This window comes from Oenanthe melanoleuca, chromosome 2, assembly GCF_029582105.1.
Source record: "Oenanthe melanoleuca isolate GR-GAL-2019-014 chromosome 2, OMel1.0, whole genome shotgun sequence".
In the NCBI taxonomy this organism is placed as follows: domain Eukaryota; kingdom Metazoa; phylum Chordata; class Aves; order Passeriformes; family Muscicapidae; genus Oenanthe; species Oenanthe melanoleuca.
The window spans coordinates 124,490,502-124,509,113 of record NC_079335.1 but is presented as its reverse complement, the minus strand read 5'-3'; the positions used below and the strand labels follow the sequence as shown (position 1 = coordinate 124,509,113).

The window sequence follows — 18,612 nt, the reverse complement described above, 5'->3', positions numbered from 1 at the left end:
AGAATCCCCAGGTTTAGCAGCCTGAGCTCCCTCTTATGATTGGCAGTGCTCCCATGTGGAACTAACTCAGGTTTGCTCCTCTGGCCCTTGAAGATCTGCTCTCCTCTGCTCAGGGGATGAGGCAGCAGCACCACTAATGTGGCCCCACTAAGAGTGCTACACCTGGGGGGAAGATCACAAAGCCAGAAGTGCCAGAAATACTTTAATAAGGCCACTGAGAAAGCTAAGGAGAGACAGAAAAAGCAAAATCCAGTAGGCCATATTTGCATAGAGGGAGAAGACACCTGCATTAAGCTGGAGTAAATACTGAAAGGATTCACTGCACAGTGCAATTCAGAGAAATCCAGATGATCAGACACTGAGATTTTGCCTGTCTCTTGTGTATCCCAATAGTTGCTCAAACAGATGCTTTGTGGCATCCATAAAAAGATAATGCTGGGAATCTCCTAGCCTTAAATGCTACTTTTCTACTGTGAACACTAAGCTCCCTGTGGAATTGCCTTCTGACATGATTCCTTCTGCATTTATTTATGTGCTGTTGCCATATACTGGACAGCTGCTTCTGTCCTCTGCAACAAGTAACCAAGCACCTACGGTATAAAATATCTAAAAAACTGGGAAGCTTAACCATTGCTATTGGAAATTTCTGTGAGATTTCCCTAGAAGGGTGTGGTAGAAGTGCAACCAAGGATATGCTGTTATTTTAAAAACCTGACCATGTGCTGGTTCCTCCCCCTTTGAAGTCAGTGGCAAAGCTGTTCAGAGGAGCAAGACTACTTGAGCAGGCAAACAAGAGGCAGCCTGGGGGCAGAAGAGGCTTACAGGGAATGGTTTCTGTTGCTGTCCTTGAGCACAGAGCTGTTCAGACAGACTGGAGACCTGTCAGCCACTCTCTCCCATTAAGACTAAGAAATGAATGCTTTTCAAGTTGTTAAATGAATGGGCTTGATCTTAGAGCCCTTACTCATCTGAGTACTGCCATTAATTTTAAGAAAATAATCACTATATTAAGTGCTGTGGAATGGAATCCTTAAATTGTTAAATCCTAATATTTGACAGAATTTTTTATTGGATAGAAAAATAATGCTGACATAATTAGAAGGATGTGAACATTTCACCTTTTGAAGACTGCAAACTGCTTTGGAGCAAGATGTAAAAGTACAAGCAGTGCAGAGAGCACAAGCCCCTGTCATGTCTGTAGGCTATTTTTGAACTTTATGAAAAACACACTTTAGCAGTTTATATCCTGACCATTCAACTGTATTCTGGCATTCTAAATGCAAAAACACTCTAACCATGAAAGCAGAACTTTTAAAAATACACTGTCCACTTGGCTTCTTTGCCCTGCTTTAGAGTCTCCCAAGTTTGTTTGGGACAAACTTGGGAACTTTGTTGTGGAATGACTGTTTGAATTGGGGTTTCTTAAAATACATGTGGAGCCTTGTAGCTGCTGTGGGGTGTACACAGTGGTGGAGCTGTACTATTTTAAAATCATCTGGCTATTTCACTTCATGTAAGAATATCTGTCAGCTTAGTTATAAGGAATGAGAGGGTTGATTAAAACAAGCCATTAAACAAAGAGATAAAATGTAGAACATGTGCTGTAGGGTCGTTTTAATTATAATATGTGGGGGGAATTTGTGGAAACTGGATGGCAGCTGCAGCATAGCTGAGTTTTAAACCCCTCTTAATAGTACCTACATCCTGTTCCTCAGGGGTGGAGTTTCTTTTCTGTGAAGCTAGGTCCTTTGGAAATGGTGTTTGGAAGCTACCTCTCATTGCTATGACTGACCTTCATGGAATTGCTGTGCTAACACACTTACATATGGACTAAAATAGGCATTTATGTACACTAATCATCTAGTCATTAGGTGCTAGACTATACAACATCAGAGAAATGTATGCAGAAGTGTTAGTCAAGAGGGGAAAGTATAAAGATGTCAAGTGAACAGCCAAGAGGATCCAGAGAGAGCAGAGAAAAAAAAAGTAATGGCAGCTTTTTTTATTGTCTTGATTATCTTATTAGGTCAAAAACCAGTATAATAAATATACTGCTGTATGCTGTAAGTATGTCATTTAAGTTCACTTAGCATATAATCTGGCTTTAAACAATTTATATCAGGCAGACACATGATTTCAATAAAAACTGTTTAAACTTCCCATTTTACTTCATTCTTATTAACCTAGTTATAGGCATCAAGAGTTAGCATAATTCATTCTAACCCTCTCAGAAAGGATTTCAAGTCTCTTGTGAGTTCAAATCAGTCTCTAGCCACTAGAGAAATCATCATGAGGAGCAGTAAGAAAAGGAGGCAACACATCTGCCCATGTCAAAGGTTTTGCAGCCCCATCCACTTCTCCCAGAGACAGGGCCATTACCTAGGTAGACACTGGGTCTAGTTCAGCTTGGCAGCTCCAGTGTTCTTGATTCAACAAAGCTTACTTAACTGACTGCCATGGTTTTTATGCAAATGAAATATGGTAATTTATTTAACCCTTTGTCTTTGAATAAAGAGTATTCCCAGATAGGAATACCAACACTACAAAATATCCAATCGCTAAAATATAAAAAAAAGATTTGCATAAAACAAAGACGTAACATCCAGGACCAATTTTTATAAATGGGAGATAATTATTTAAAAAGAGCATGGAAGACTTGAGGGAGTTATGGCTTCTTGCTCTTGGCTGGAGCTTGTTGGCACATGAAGGTCTGGAGACTGTTCCCTTGAGGACCTCAGCTATTGTTTCTTATTTTAAATGCATTTAAAAGTGGTAGTTGGGATAGATAACAATCTCCATACTGGCTTGTGGGGCACTCTACCAGGTAGCCAGGGTGCCCATCACATCAGTCTGGCTCCCAAGCATCCCCAGCTAAAGAAAATATACAACGATAACTCAGCTGCCATTAGGATGAGGAAAATCCCAATTCTGCTTAAACAATGCAAAGTGTTGTTAGGAGACCTCAACAGCAGAGCAATCAGTCATTGATCCAACAATGAGACACAGCTTGTCAGGTGATGCTCTCAAGACAGAACCACCTTGAGGTGAGCTTTGGAGGGTCTTTCACAGACTTGACTCAAGCTACCTGAGTTAAAAGTCAGAAGAGAAACAGGAGAAGAGTTCACCATGATGGGATATCATGGGCCAGGATGCCATTCTCTGTTTGGTTGGCATCTGGTTAGTTTAAGTTCTCACTTCTGGAAATGAAATTAAGCACTTTACCGTGACTGACTTGGAGTGGTTATCTCAGGTTTTTGCATCATGCTCAGACTCATCCTATATTTTCACTTTGACCATTGGAACAACACACTTTAGGGTCAAAGTTGCATGTGTCTGTTGGCTTTAGTAGAATTACTGGTGTGCAAGGAGTATGAATAAAGTTTATACAGTGATTCCCAAAATACAAAATGCTACTTACAGTATGCTTCCCTAGGGAGAGAACTGAAGATGACTGACCATGTAACCCCTCTCTTCTCTGCCTCTTTTCCTCCAGTCCTCCGTGATGTCAGTCTGTTTTGCTCGCTTTCACCCAAACCTGGTGGTCGGTGGAACATACTCTGGCCAAATTGTCTTGTGGGATAACCGCAGTCACAGGCGCACTCCAGTTCAGAGAACTCCCTTGTCTGCTGCTGCTCACACGGTAAGGGTAAAAATCACCTGCTCTTCTTCTTAGAGGAGATGGCCAGCAGGGAAAGGCAGCTGCCTGCTTGTGTTTACAATGCTAGTTGCCACACAGATGAAAACAGAAGTGTGGCCCTTGAAAGGAGAAAAGTAGATATGAGACATGAACAACCACCTCTTGTAAGTGCTTAACCATCACACGTTGTACAATCAAGTCAGGACATTATTCTCCTTTCTAAGAAAGAAGGCAGGATTGAGTACAACACCTGAGTGAGGCACCTGTGTGCCAGCACAGTGGCACTGTAACTCTTGTCCCCATTGTCTGTAAAGAGAGCCAGACCACTGTGGAGGCTGCATGTGTCTCAGTCCAACGTGGCAGGCAGTTCAAGTCATTATTGTTTTCTTGGTGTACACAAATTTCTCCTTTGAGCCAGATTAGGCATTTATGAGGGTCTCATGGTGGGTTCCTATAAGTAGACACTAGTGCCCTTGGGAAGAGTGGGGCAATTTGCTTCTGTTTTCTAAAGAAGCAATATGTAAATCCCTGCCATGCTCTTCTGCTCCAGACAGTGCCACAGGGCAGAGTTTGCACACTGAGGGAGAGTTTGTTTCAATAGAATGATGCAGGAGAGCATTTTGCTGACAGACACAGGTTCTTGCAGATAATTAATGATGGTGGGAGTGGGCTCTAGTGATGTCTGGAAGATAAATGGGCAGGGCAGTAACCCAAAATGCTGAGAAAGAAGAGACTTTGTGATCCAAGGATGATGTCTGTGATAGAAGAGTCTCTTACATTTAAAGTACTCATATTGTGCTGGAGAAAGAGACAAGCCTGGGTTGGTGCTAAAGTGTCCTCAGTCTGCTATGGCACTGACATCCAGTCCATCCTGCACAAACACCTTGTGCATTCTTGAGCTTTCCTCTGCTGGAGTCTGGGCTCGGGCAGACTCTTCAGGAGAGATGGAAGGTGGAGTAGCTCATCCTGGGATTGAGTTTAGGGCAATTCCTGAGTGGAAAGTGAAAAGGAGGAGAAAAATGCAAAAGTATGATATAACAAAAGGAACTTAATAATCTTGTTCTGGCAGAATGAAGGATCAGACAAAGTGATAGTACTTTTGCAGCTACAGCTTTTACAATTCTGTGATTCTGATGTTTGGAATTTGCAGATCAAAGTTCAGCTTTCAGTTGACTCTGACAGTAAATCCCTGGAGTTAAAAGACAACCTCAGAAGCCATGCCATGTGAATTACTGCTAAAGATTCAGTATGGGGCCCGTATTATGATTGCAAGTCTCTTATATTTAAAATTACAGGTGTGCACAGCCATGCCTAGTGGGCCAGGCAATACAAATATTGTTCCCTAAATTTCCACTATCATGAATGTTGATGTAATTATCTAATGATCTGTGCTATGGGTTGCAACTTCAACATTGCTTTTCGTTTCCCTAATGTTTTTGCTCATTTTGTTGCCAGTAATGTTGTTCAATCTGCATGAAAAGAAACAGTCTCTCCTGGAAGTGCAATTTAGAGATGTAGCAGACCAGAAAACTAGTGGCAAGAAGATGACTGTCACTGAAAATTGAACAACTGGGACTCAAAATCTAGTGGAAAAGCAAAGATTAATGGAAAGTAATTTGTTTACACTCAAAAATCATTTAAGGCAAAATTGTACCTCCTGGAATTATATATTAAAGCAGTTTTATTATTGCAATAGAACAATATGGAATGTTTTGCTTTTGAAAAATATAAATTATTTTCAGTTGTAGATGGGCACTTCATGTGCTGTCATGGATTGGCATAAATAAGTGTTTACACAGTCTAACATGAGGAAGCATGATGTTTTAAGGAGTGCTCACATTTTGCAATAAGAGTTGCTCACTTTATATTATATACATAGGAATTACTTACATAAACTTTAACTGGTTTGGCTGCAAAAACTTGGTTGTGAAAGGCTGGCTTGAATCCTTGCTGCCAAGAAAAAAAAAATTAATTAAGACAATGCTAGGTTAGTGATGTTACTTTTTGTAGTGCTAGATACATGAGCTGAATAGTCTTTTTTTAATTTGATATCGTGCTGTATGAGAAAAAAAGGATTTTGTCCTTTCTCTGTCTTGCTTTGTTTATTTGAAACAGATAGATTATGTTGTTTTCCCTGACTTAAACCTTCCTGAAATTTGTATCACTGATTACTGCCTGGATTCACCAGGAAAGAGAATTCTACCCACAGCTTACTCACTAATTTCCTTTCACACCCACCACACATCTGCACTTGGGACAACAGGAAATTTTAATTAAGACAAAACCTTTTTGCATGATGATTTCATTTCCAAGATAAATAAAAGCAAGCTGGCAGCAAGCCTTTGAAAGGAAGGAGCCTGTTTAGACTTTCTGTTACATACACTTGGTTGTCTTTTTCATCCGCTTTCCTTACATCTTTCCATTTCTGCCATGAGTTTTATTGTGCATGAAATTGATGGCTGGTAGCCCTGATTAAAGCCAGCCCTGACACACTGAGGTGCTGCTGGAAAGACACGGCTCACTCTTTCCCCCACACTAAATATTCTAGATATTCCACTGCTTGATGTAGCTTCCTCCCACCCACTCTGTCAGTTTGGACTACTGGGGGTCAAAAGACAATGAAAAAAATAGTTCTATGCTTATTTTACACATCAGTATGCAGTAATCATGTTTAGCACCAGGGTCATCAGCTTACACTAAGCAGCAAGAAGGTCTGTGATACGAGGGAAATAGTGTGAGACATGGGAGGGACCAGTTGGGGTCCATTTGATGATCTGGGAGAAACCAGCTGCCTGACAATCTTGAGAGAAAAGAAAAAATTGGCATCAAATGGACCTTGTGATTTACTGGTGTGTACAGGTCACCTCCAAGCACAAGGTACAATTTCAGCAGCAGCTGCTTAGTCCATCTCAGTGTGGGCACAGACACTGTTTGTACAGGTGCTGCACCTTTTGCCCTTGGAGAGGGGACATTTACTGGGCCCACTCAGGCATCAAACCTGAGAGAGAGCCAGAGCTCTGAGGATTTCTGCCATTCCCCACTGGCTGGGTAGGTGACCTGCAGCTGGATCTTGATGTAAGTGGCAGTTCTGCCATTCCTTTCAGCAGGACCAAATGCTACATTCCTAACACTACATGGAGTTGGCTTAGGAGCTCCCTAGGGATCTCCTGTAAGTTGGTCCTAATTTTCTTTAATTAAGCAAAGTATTAGAGCAAAATGCTTTTTTTGTTTCTGGAGATGCAGGTCTTCTATTTATTGGTAAATGCAGCAGAGAAATTAAACTTTTCTTAGCTTTTTTTATATGTCTAACCCTTAATTTAACAGTATCACTTGTACTGGTCAAAGGAAATTAAATCTTATTGTTCAGGATGACTGATTTTTCACTCTGGAGACTGCTGAACTTGACCCATCCCTCGTATGTCACCATCAGATATCAGATGACACTTTAGGCTCAAAATGTTCCAGGTTCCTTGGAAAAGGAATAGGCCAAGTTTCATTATGCATACTAACTGGAATTCAGCCTCCATGGAATGACTGCATTATGGTGAACCAGGTGTAACACCCTAAATTTAGTCACTTCCCACTTATAATGACAGATTTTAAAAGGTGTATTGGCAAATTCTGAAGGACATCATCCACAACTGATGGGCTTGTTCATGTTCTTCGAATGGAGTACGTTTGCAAATATTTAGCATGCAAGCCAAATTCTGAAAGAGTTCAAGTTTTATGCAACTGTTTTCATGAATAAAGTTTTCATTTTGATTCCGTTTCGACAGTTTTCCTCTTTCTGCTGGTTATTTTCAGTGTCAAAAGCCATCAGTAGAATGATACATGTCCCTGTGGGTGAAATCTCATCCACATAATTTGGTATTTTCACAGCATTACTCAGCTGGGCTGTTTTATTATGAGGAAAATGAAACTTTAAAAACATTTCCACCTCCATAATGTACTTCTTAAAATTTAAATGGAAAAGAAACACAAAAACCCAACCAAAACAATTCCTATTTGGCAAAAGCTGAGTCTTATGTTTTCCAAGCATTGTGTGACTACTTAATCATTCTTTAAAATAACATATGAGACATTAGAAATTTGTTTGTGAAAATGTAAGAATGGCTCTCTGATTTCCAGTGTTCTGTGTTTTCAGCATCCTGTGTATTGTGTGAATGTAGTTGGAACACAGAATGCACACAATCTTATTACTGTCTCTACGGATGGCAAAATGTGCTCCTGGAGCCTGGACATGCTCTCAACTCCACAGGTGGGTTTGTTTTCACCTACACAGGGGGAAAAATTGTCTTTGGTAGAGCAGGATACCTGGGTAGTGGAACATAGCTCCTAAAAGCCCAAATCTCACATCCTATACAAACTAAAACCAATGGATGCACTTGAAAGAGTACAGCTTGCTTCCAGCAGTCTCTGCTGAGAGCCAAACCCCATTTCCTTTACCACAAATCATGTAATTATTGTAATACGTTAATACGTAGGTCAGTTTCAAGTGAAAATGAAATAGTCCGTTTTACAGCACGGTAATTACAGAAGTCGCCTGTGGTAGAAATTGCACTTATTCTACAGCATTGTTTAACAAATATGGACTAGATTGCACTGCTGCTGAACACACCCTAGGCACTGCAGGTTTCCAAGGCACACAGTCAGAAACTCAGAAATTTATTTTGCTGGCAGCCTTCAGTAACCAAAGGAACAAACAATGCATATCAAAAGTTTTCGAACTAATTCTCCCCCTCTGGAATGTTTGTTACTATTGTCTGTTCCCCCCCTCCTCTCCTTTGTATCAGAAATGAAAGGAAACACAGGAAAATTGCCCAAACCACTAGTGATTATAATAATGGAAATTAAACAAAGAATCCAATGCTGAAAAAGGTGTACAGAAAGCATCTTTTAAGTGTTATCTTCTGAAGAACTACATTTTCTATTCTAACACATCACTCATTTTTATACACAATTTCTTAGAAAAAAATATTAATATCATTTTTACTAAACATCATGGGATCTGATTTTGTTTCGAAATGCTGCATAGAAACTCCTGATAATGATTCCATTAATCATGCACTAATGTGCAATTACTATTGAATTATTTGCTTTTCAGTGTTGACACAAGAGGTGGGACTCCTCTATCCTGACCTCAGCCCTCTAAAAGTTGATGTGTCAAGTCTAAGTTAGAAATTCAAGTTTTCTGTACAGTTGAGGTAGAGAGAGGCTGGTACATCTGGAGGATGACTCATTCCATCCAAGTGTGAAAAACCATTTCAGATACCCACCCTGGGACATGGAACTTCCCAGATGGAAGAATCCTCTTCCATCTTAGGGTGGAAGAGGATTCTGGAAGTCATCATATCTACTCCTCTACTCAAAGTGAGGCCAACTTCAAAGTTCAACCATGTTGCTCATGTGAGGCAGCAGTGTGGGGCTGGTAGTTGTGCCCTGGGACTATAAGAAACCATGATCCTTCTGCAATAGAAATGGCCCAGGCATCTATGTTCAGGCACCCTAATCCTTTCCACAGTCTCTCACCTAAACATCAAGAAGATAAATCCCAGCCCTGCATATTCACTTACTGGAATACTAAAGTCTGAAGCACAGATCTGTGAACATCTGAGTTCCAGTACCTCATCACTCAAATGGAATTTCCCTGCTGCAAAACTGGCTCTCAACAAGGATGGGAACACACCCCACATTACACTGAAGTTTGGCACATGGCTCATGGTGATCTAGAAAAGAAAGGCACAGGACTTGACATCAAGCTGCATGCCACAGCTTTAAACTGGGAGGAGTGAAGTGTTGGTGATGTGTGTCAGTCTGAAATTTTCCAAAGACACAGCTCCAGAGCACTTGTGTACAGTCATGGTGTGGGCACTGGGAGCAGAGAGTCCACCACAGTCTATGGCCATGCAGAGACACTAAATGATGATCTCACCCCAGAAGACTGTAACAAAAATATATGGTCTCTCTCCCATATTAACAGAATTTCTTCTCTCACTCACACTTTTACAGAAATATGGGGTGGTCTCCCAATGCAATTTTTATGCCTTGTTTTGCCTTTATAATAAAACCAAATTTATTTCAAAGAAAAGCATAAACAAAGCAGAAGTATTTCTCTTTAAACTGTGGATTTGCACTGCTCTCCTCCCACAGGGATACCCATTTTCTTTACAGCAAAAAAGCCCTTTTGAAAAAACCCCAACAGGCTTTGGCCCTAGAAGAACAGCAGCATAGACTTTTTAAACATGGAGAAGATAACCACTTAAATAGCTAAAAATGAAAATGGTGAAATCATTCAGAACTTTTGTGGATTCTTGGGTTACATCATTTAGGCTGAAAAACTAAAAAGTTGTGCAAAATCTGCTCAAAGCATACACATCTTGCAACAGCCACAAACTTGCATGGTGATTGTATTTGCAATTGCAAAAATGGGCATGCTGATTTACTTTAAAATATAGCTACCAAATGAAAACAGAAAACATTCCTGCTGGTTTGTAGCTTGATGATGGAGTCTAGAGGGAGTGGTTATGGTTACCTCAGAAAATCCCTAAAAAGCAATGCTTAGAATGGTGGTACTGACAGGACCCCAACTTTTAATTTGTGCTCTGCAAAGGGACAAATGACACAGTAGTGCAATAAATGCCTCACATGCACACAATACTATATGTGCTTCCTGACAACTGATTTCCAGAATGCAAATAGAAGGGTATTGCATGATTTATTAAAGCCTGAGGCTGGCAAATGTAACCATTAAGGTATTATCTTTAGTTTCTGCACCATTAGATTTTAAATTCTCACCTGTCATCTCTGGTTGATTTAAGATGATGCAGAAAAGACCAGTGCCTTCCTGACAGTCTCATATGTGTGACAGACAGCACTGGAGATGGCAGGAGCATCCTGGTTGGTGACATTGCATCTTCTTAAATCTTACGTAGGAACCAAAGGCCTGTGACTGAATCAAATTATTCCTCTCCTGCTATCCCATGTAATATTTAGATAGCAGTTATAAAAAAACCCAACCCAGACTAACAAAAGGAGGATTCCAGCCTAATAACAAAAACTTGTTTTGGTAGGAGAGCATGGAGCTGGTATACAATAAGTCCAAACCAGTGGCAGTCACAGGAATGGCTTTCCCAACTGGAGATGTCAATAACTTTGTCGTGGGCAGTGAAGAGGGAACAGTCTACACAGCCTGTCGTCATGGAAGGTGAAGTTCAGCATTTTGTACTTATAAAACATGGTGTACCTGTGTCAGTGACAGATAGCCAAGTGTATGTGGAGAGTGGTCAATGTTTTTTCTCTTGGATCAACAATGTCTGTACTGTTCCTGTGACCAGCACAGGAGCTGCCCAACTTTCAGCATCTGTGCTACAGCCTGTTACACTGGGGCAGTTACCCCAGGCTCCCTGTGGGGAGCAATGATTACTCTTAGGTTGACTTCCTTTACCTTTTCCAGTCATGTGCCTGAAGAGAAGATGGCTGGGTCCTCAGAAATGCCTTTTTCACACCCATGAGATGAGATGAGATGAGATGAGATGAGATGAGATGAGATGAGATGAGATGAGATGAGATGAGATGAGATGGAGATTTACACAGCTGTATACAGGTTTATACACCTAGCTGGGATGCAGGTGTCTATGTCTGCACAGATCAAATGAGGTCCTAGGAGACACTTCTGTTGCAGAGTAATCAGGCCTAAACCAGTATTAGATGGTAATCTGCTTTATTTTTTATCATTCTGAGCTCCATCTTCAGTCTCCACAGGGATAAATCAGAGAAAAGCCACCATGGGCCTGGTTCCTTTAATAACATGGATGCAGCCACAGTGTGCCACATGGGTTCTAGAGAATCCTGTGCTCTCTCACACATGCATAAAATAACCCAGGCTGTAGTCTGATACTGCAAGTTCCTTGTTTTGCACCCTGCAAACCTACAGGATCTACTGTGCTCTGTTAGCTTCCAGTGGTAGTTTTATCTCTAAGAAACTTGAAACTTTTTCCACTGATGGACTTGGAGCTCATCCCCAGCAGTAGTATTCAATGTTCTCTGAATTCATATTTTGTCATATTCTGAGTTTATGTTGATCAAAAAGACAGTGGTTTAAGATTGTAAGGCTTCTATTACACATCTGCAATGTTTTATAGATATTGTTTTATATATGTTTATATATATATATACATATATATACATATATATATATATGAATGAGATGTGAGGGGACACTGCACCACTGGATGAGGGACCTGTTTCCTCTGGCACAGCTTCATGCCTCCTTTCAGTACACTGTGCTCACACTGGCACAGGGCTGACAGGCTCATCAGAGCTGTGGCTATTTCTAATGTATATTCTTCCACTAGCAATTTTTCTATAATCTAGCTAAAAGGGTAATTTCATAATTCCCTTTTCTGTGTACGCTGTGAGACAGCACTGACAACTGATCTGGCATCATTTGCTTCCAGGAAGAAGAAAACTGTGCACATCTTCTCTTACACAGCATTATACTTTTCTTTCCTAATAGCTGTTCTAGCCTCTGGCTGATGAAATGCACATCTCCCCTTGTTCAAAGTAATGACTGTATGATACCTGATCACAGGATCAGTTCCCTCACTTTTTGTGAAAAACCATTTGCTTCCTAGTGACTTGATTGACTGCTATTAAAAGTTATCTTAGATATTTAAGAGAAAAAGAATTGCTCATGATAAGTCATTAACATATCTGCATTTTTATTTTAATGGTTATTCCTTGTGATAATGGCTTACTCAGAGCCATAAGCTATAGTATAATTACAATTCAGAGTTATTTTATAATTATACAGAAATGTTATTTCATTCTACAGGAGTAGACAGTGTATGTAGAAATGAATAAGGTAAGTCTTCAGAATTAAGAGAAATTTTCTCTGTGCTTGATTTTGAACATTAATTTTGCCCACTGGAGTAAACCTCTGCAGGCAAAGGCCTTAGCAGAAGGAGAGAGATTTAGCAGAAGGAGAGGGATTTGCTGGTTAAATAGGACTTCAAAAGGAAGCAGGAACCTAATAGTAAAGAAAAGTTATGTTAAATCATTAGGTGGTAAATCACTCTCTGCGTATAAATCTTTCTTCTTCCTGCAGTAAAGCTGGCATTGGTGAAATTTTTGAAGGCCACCAAGGACCTGTCACAGGAATCAATTGTCACATGGCAGTGGGTCCAATAGACTTTTCCCATCTCTTTGTCACATCATCATTTGACTGGACAGTAAAATTGTGGACCACAAAGGTAAGAAATCCAAGCTGGGCTGGGGCAAGTAATGCTACTTGTGAAAATGCTGTTGTCAGAAATATTTTAATACTGTCTATCAAGTCCTAAAGATCAATTAGTTGAAAGACTGTGGTTAGAATGAACACTGTGATAGACTTGTAAGTAAAATATATAGCTAATGTAACCCTCAATCATATTTTCCCTGGAGCATGCCTTTAGAGGGCCTTCATTTCATTTATTAACCCCAGTGCTGAGCAGTTTCACAAGGCAAGGGGATGAGGATGTCTTATACTCCCAGCCATCAAACAATCCATTCAGCACTCCCTGTGAAGGCTAAATTGCAAGGTAATACTATGCACCGTGGTGGTACAGGAGCAGGGACACTTTCCTCTGATGAAGCAACAGGGGAAGTGCATGTACAACTTAGTGCAATCAATATCACTTGTGAAATTCACTGCTGGAGGAGGCTGTGATAGCCAAAAGGTATAAAATGTCCCAATGACATTAGACACATGAAGCAGGGAGGAAGTTCATGCTGGAACTTAAATTTATGACTGACCACTAGGGATCTGTTGCTGAATACTCTGTGGCCATCTACCTGTGACTGCTTTCAGAGAGAGCAGCAGAACAGCAGAAATGTCACAGTCCTGTGAAACTTTGAAACCCCAATATTCCATGGGACAGACTAAACAGACCAACCTGGTTTATTGTACAGGCTAAGTAAAACAGGATATTGAGATGTAAAATCCTAATTATATAAGTCATCTAAATTTATTTTTTAATACACCAGAGTATAGAACCATAGTACACCAGAGTAGAGAACTATCTTCCAAATATCAGGTTCTAGCCTTACCCAAGTTGATATTATGCCTATATTTGGTTCATATCTTGAGCTGCACCTGGCAGAGTTCCAGTACTGGAAGCTGACCCCAGTCAGGAAGTATCTCAGCATGTGTTCCTCCAAGACATCAGGGCTTGGAGATGCTAGAACAGATGGACAGCAAATGTAAATATGCAAGTGATCAGAAGGGCTCATGTGACAGCCTTATGCTGGAAAAAGAAGCAGTTACCTAGATGATAACTTGAATTACAGTCACCACAGCTGTTGGTTTTGTCCTGAGCATTATACTATAGGTCCATGATTTACCTAATTCAGATGTAACTACATATATCACTAGCCTTAATCAATGCAAAAGTAGTCCAGAGAAGTGGACATGGGCAGGCTGGAATGGGTCTGGGATGGTTTCCTAGGTGGTAAATGTTAGAAAAGGCTTCAGGATAGCCAAGGGATGCACAGCTTAGATGTTGGCTCACCGGGGCCAGATAGATCATTTGATGTGTGAGACAAGGGAGTCCTGGGCAGTGGTGACAGGGAGCAAGGCAATGCTGAAGTGTTGTAGCTGAAGCTGAGTAATGGGAGAAGAATTTGTGGGAAGTGCAGGGAAGATGAAAGGCAAGTATTGAATTCCAATCACACATGTACAGAAAAGTCTTGGATTGGTATTTAACTGTCAGCTTGAAGCTGAATATGGCAATAAGGGTCTCATTCATCTGCAGCTTAAATGAAATTGCATTAAGGGATAATAAAGCCTGATTTTTATTTTAAACTCTTGGGATTCTAGAAGTTAGTAGTAACACTAACACAGCACATTTTAGGCACAAAGACACTGCAGCTAGTAATACACAGTTATCCTTGTGGAATATTTCAGTGCCAGAATGGGTTGGGTCTGATTTTGTTCAAGACAATCAGTTTTCAAAGAACCAAACCATTTAAATTTCTGATATCTATCAAGTTGTGGCCCATCTGGCAAGAAGGGCTTCCTGAGAAAGCTGTTTGAGCGAGCTGTGATGTACATGTGACACACCACATCACCACGCAGAGCTGGAAGCTGCACTGCTGTTTTGGATCACTCACTTTCTTCTGGAGCAGGTTTGTGCAGCAGCAGCAGCCCCAGGCTGCTGCCCTGCCAGCCACTGCCCTGTGAAAACATCCTCGGAGACACTAGACAAGTTCTTGAATTGTGATGAATGTTTTCTTTTTCTCCCTATTCAACTGCATCAGAAGTTTATTTCCATATTGTCTGAATAATTTTCTTGGCTGGAGCTACTACATATTTAAGGCTCTCTTTGTTCAGTTCTCACAGTCAAGGCTCAGTCAATCAGTGGGCTCTGAAAAAAAAATAGTGGATTGATATGAAGTATTAAGTGCTTCTGCTGGCTAACAAGATTTTAGTCGGAATTGTTTTTTTCCTTTAGTTTCTTATTTGTAAATTTAATCTCCCTATCAGCATCCAAAGCCATATTGCTTTCCTGCTTCTACCAGCGTTGTCTACTTAATCCTGTGCACATTATCCTCTTTGGTCATGAAATTCAATTCCTTTCTGTTTCACAGGTTCAGAGTCAATGTCCAATTGTAAAGTGAACCATAAAAGCTTTGTGTTTATATTGTCTATTGATGTTGTGTAGCATCCTGTGGTGTTTACAAGAAAGGCACTTTCATAGCAGGCATTTGACTGATGGATTGAAAGCACCATCTCCCTTAAAAACTCTTGCTTTACATTTTATAATGTTTTTGTGGTTAACACATTTTCTAGCTAAAGGCAGTTCAACCAGGTGACTGAGAATAAGATTTTCACTGGTGGATGAATGAGTGTTTTGTAGATAACACTAACACAAGGTTCACATTATCATCCATCACATTAGCCAAAAATTAGATCCCTGTGTGAATAGCAAGCAACCAGAAGCAACAGGAAAAGAAACAGGATTTGCAAAGATAGTTACTTGATAACCACAGCATTACCTGGCTCCTGATGAAGTTAAAAGGGTTTTCAACTTGAATTCACGCTACACCATGTGAGCAAGCCTTGGATGCAGAGCTGTCAAAGGGAAGTCCCGATGTGAAGTGTCTGTGGAGCTCTGCCCTTAATTAGGTAGTGTTGGTATGATGCTTTGAAGAGGTAAAGTGCTAAGTGGAAATGCTAAGTGTTGTTAATTAATTAAACACTAATCCTCATGAATGAATAGCATGAGGTTAAATAATGAAATGTAAGTATTGTTATTATTACAGCAATTGCTCTTTGGAGAGCAAATTTTTGATATTGTGTCAAGAGATGGAAGCTGTCTTGGAATTGTTAAAACATAGCAAAACATAAGCTGGTTTCAGCTAAAGCCTAGAAGATGGCTTGTTTGCTGCTAAGGAAGTTAATAAGGATCTGGACAGAGAGCTGGATTTTGTTAGCTTTTTCATCCTTCACATGCTTTCTTTAGCTCTTATCCTTCCACTAAGTGGAGATGCTAATGACTAGTTTTCTCCTCCTGCACCTATGCCTAAATCATGCTCAGATGGGCAGAGATTGGAATAACTGTAACAACATATTACATCCATGCCTGTCTCCCTCTGCCTAATGTTTAAGTAATGGTGGTAATGCCATAATGGAAGGAAGCTCAGAGGTGAGCAGGCTGGTAGTAGGGCTACCACATAACCACTAGGAGGGTGTAATGGAGCCAGAGCTCATGTGTGCCCTCAGTGACAGACTACCCATTGTGTGTCTATGCTCAGTTTTGCTTTACTAGAACGTGCTTCAGTAGTACTGCCTTCCTTGTCCCCCTCCTTTCTCTTTTTTTCTTATGCCCTTCACATGTTGCTCTTCTCTTTTGGTATGCTGTGCTGTTCCAGCCTGCAGTCTGTTGAGCTTTTTTGAGAAACCACATTTTAAACAGCAAATATTACCATTTCTATGCTATGTGCCTTCACATACACATCTGTATCTTGAATATTGTATGCCAATGTGCTTGGATACGATCAGTCCTCCTGTCTCTTCAAGCAAATTATTTTACCTGTCATACCCTCCTATCAGCATGTAACTTCAGACTCCACTGGTTTTCATTTGGCCTAGAGCTGAACACCACCTCCTCCAAGGTCCAGCTGAAGGATTCCTCTATAAAAATGTGAAGAAGCATGTGGTGTGGTGGTGTTACTTCAGGCAGGTACTTCTGCTCTTCCCCAGAAGCCCTGCTGTTAGGATTTGATCAGATCCACTTAATAGTCCAAATTTACTGTGATGGGAAGGTGTTGCAGAATGAACCAGAGCACTACTTTATGGTCACCTTTGGGCATATCTTCTCATATTGTCATTTAAAGCATTTTAGATGACTCTTACTTCATATGAAGTTGGATCCTCCTGGATCCTCCTGGATCTTTTATTATATAGATCTTTCACACTTTGGTTTCTTATGCAGGCACTGGAAAGAAGTAACTGTACTGCATACATTAGACATCTCTTGGAGACACCACTATTCCTGCCCACCACTGCCTATGCAGGAGCCCAAGTGTGGCAGATGATCAGTTGCTGCAGTTTCTGGTGGCTTTCTTGCATCTGGACAGCCCCAGGCCATATCTAAACTGGCAGACATGTCAGCACTTTTGAGCTCCCAAGTCTGTCTTCTTATTCTAGCTTCTCCCAAACCACTACCAGGAAGGAATCAGCCTCTTTATCCCACACCACACACACATATACATATGCACCTTGATTTGCTGCCAGAATGCTATGGAATCCTTTACTACTCCTCCCTCTGACTGATTTTGGTGGGGCTCAAATGTCTGTCTCAAGGGACATTTTCACTCCTCTTATTTTGGATACCTGACTGTAATGGTCTCCCTCACTGCTGCATTACCACACAAAGCTCCTTCTTTTCTATTTGATAAAATCAATTAAATTTATTGATTTAATTAATCACTGTCCAAACGTTAATCTTATCTGATTATAGGGAATGACAAAGGGTGATAAAATAGCATGCAGGGATTTCATGGAAATGGTCTCTCTGTGGTGTGAGTTCAGAATCTTGAGTTTGGTCCAAAAACAAGGCAATGAATGAATTTGCTTCAGAGCACACTTTCTGTCAAAAGGCCAAGCTGACTTGGGGAAGAGGGTGGAGTTGCCTGTTCAGACAGGATTTTTTTAGATTTTGCCCTTTGCCTCTGGAGCCAGAGGTCTGGCTCTCATCCAGCAGTATTAAAAAAAAAAAAAAAAAAAAAAAAAAAAGGTATTTTCTAGGTGACTTTAAAGAGCAAAACCAAAGTGAAGTCAGGTGGCTCAAAATCAGTCCCAAGTTCTTCACTTGAAATACTTCTCTTGATTTCAGTTTTCTGTGTAGCCATATTTAATAAGTGTTAGGAAAATATTAATCAGCTGGCCAACATACTTAATTTAGTCACATGAAACATGGTGCTTCTTTGTGAAGAATGGTGCACACACAAATAAAACAGTCATCTGAAATACTGAGTTCTCAAAAACTCAGTGGGCTAAACTGTATTTCAGAAAACCCTAATATAAATCCAGCTGTAGCAGTGAAAGCTCTATCTGCACATGGAAAGCAGAATTGGATTTCAGGAGCTTATATAATCTGTGCAAAACAAAGTCATCATTCCTTTTTTCCCTGAAATCAAAATGCAAACCTCCCACTGACAGTTCTGTTGCAGAATTACACTGGAGGATCAAGCACACATGGAACAGTGAAGCATTTCAGGACAATTATCAGTATATAAAGCCCAGGACTTCTTCCCTAATGGAAATTTTCTCCCACCTGCTTCAGGCAGCCATCATTTCTCTGCCATGTGAGAGACTTTTGTTATCAGTGAAAAAAAGGAACTGTGTTCAAAGTCCTACAAGATGAAGTCGTCTTCAATAATAATTAGTCTCAAAATCATTGCTTGCTGACCCATGAAAGCTCTGCGGGCATCCT

General features: G+C 40.5%; 1 protein-coding gene across 11 annotated transcripts in view; it reads left to right on the top strand.

Annotated features, from left to right (window-relative positions):
- DYNC1I1 (dynein cytoplasmic 1 intermediate chain 1) overlaps positions 1-18,612 on the top strand; it is a 182,837-nt gene that overhangs the window by 132,365 nt on the left and 31,860 nt on the right. For all 11 annotated transcript variants that reach the window (XM_056486198.1, XM_056486193.1, XM_056486195.1 and 8 more), the window contains 4 exons: positions 3,494-3,640; positions 7,782-7,895; positions 10,708-10,841; positions 12,744-12,888. In XM_056486198.1, coding sequence (XP_056342173.1) covers positions 3,494-3,640; positions 7,782-7,895; positions 10,708-10,841; positions 12,744-12,888 — 540 coding nt within the window. The remainder of the gene's footprint in view (positions 1-3,493; positions 3,641-7,781; positions 7,896-10,707; positions 10,842-12,743; positions 12,889-18,612) is intronic.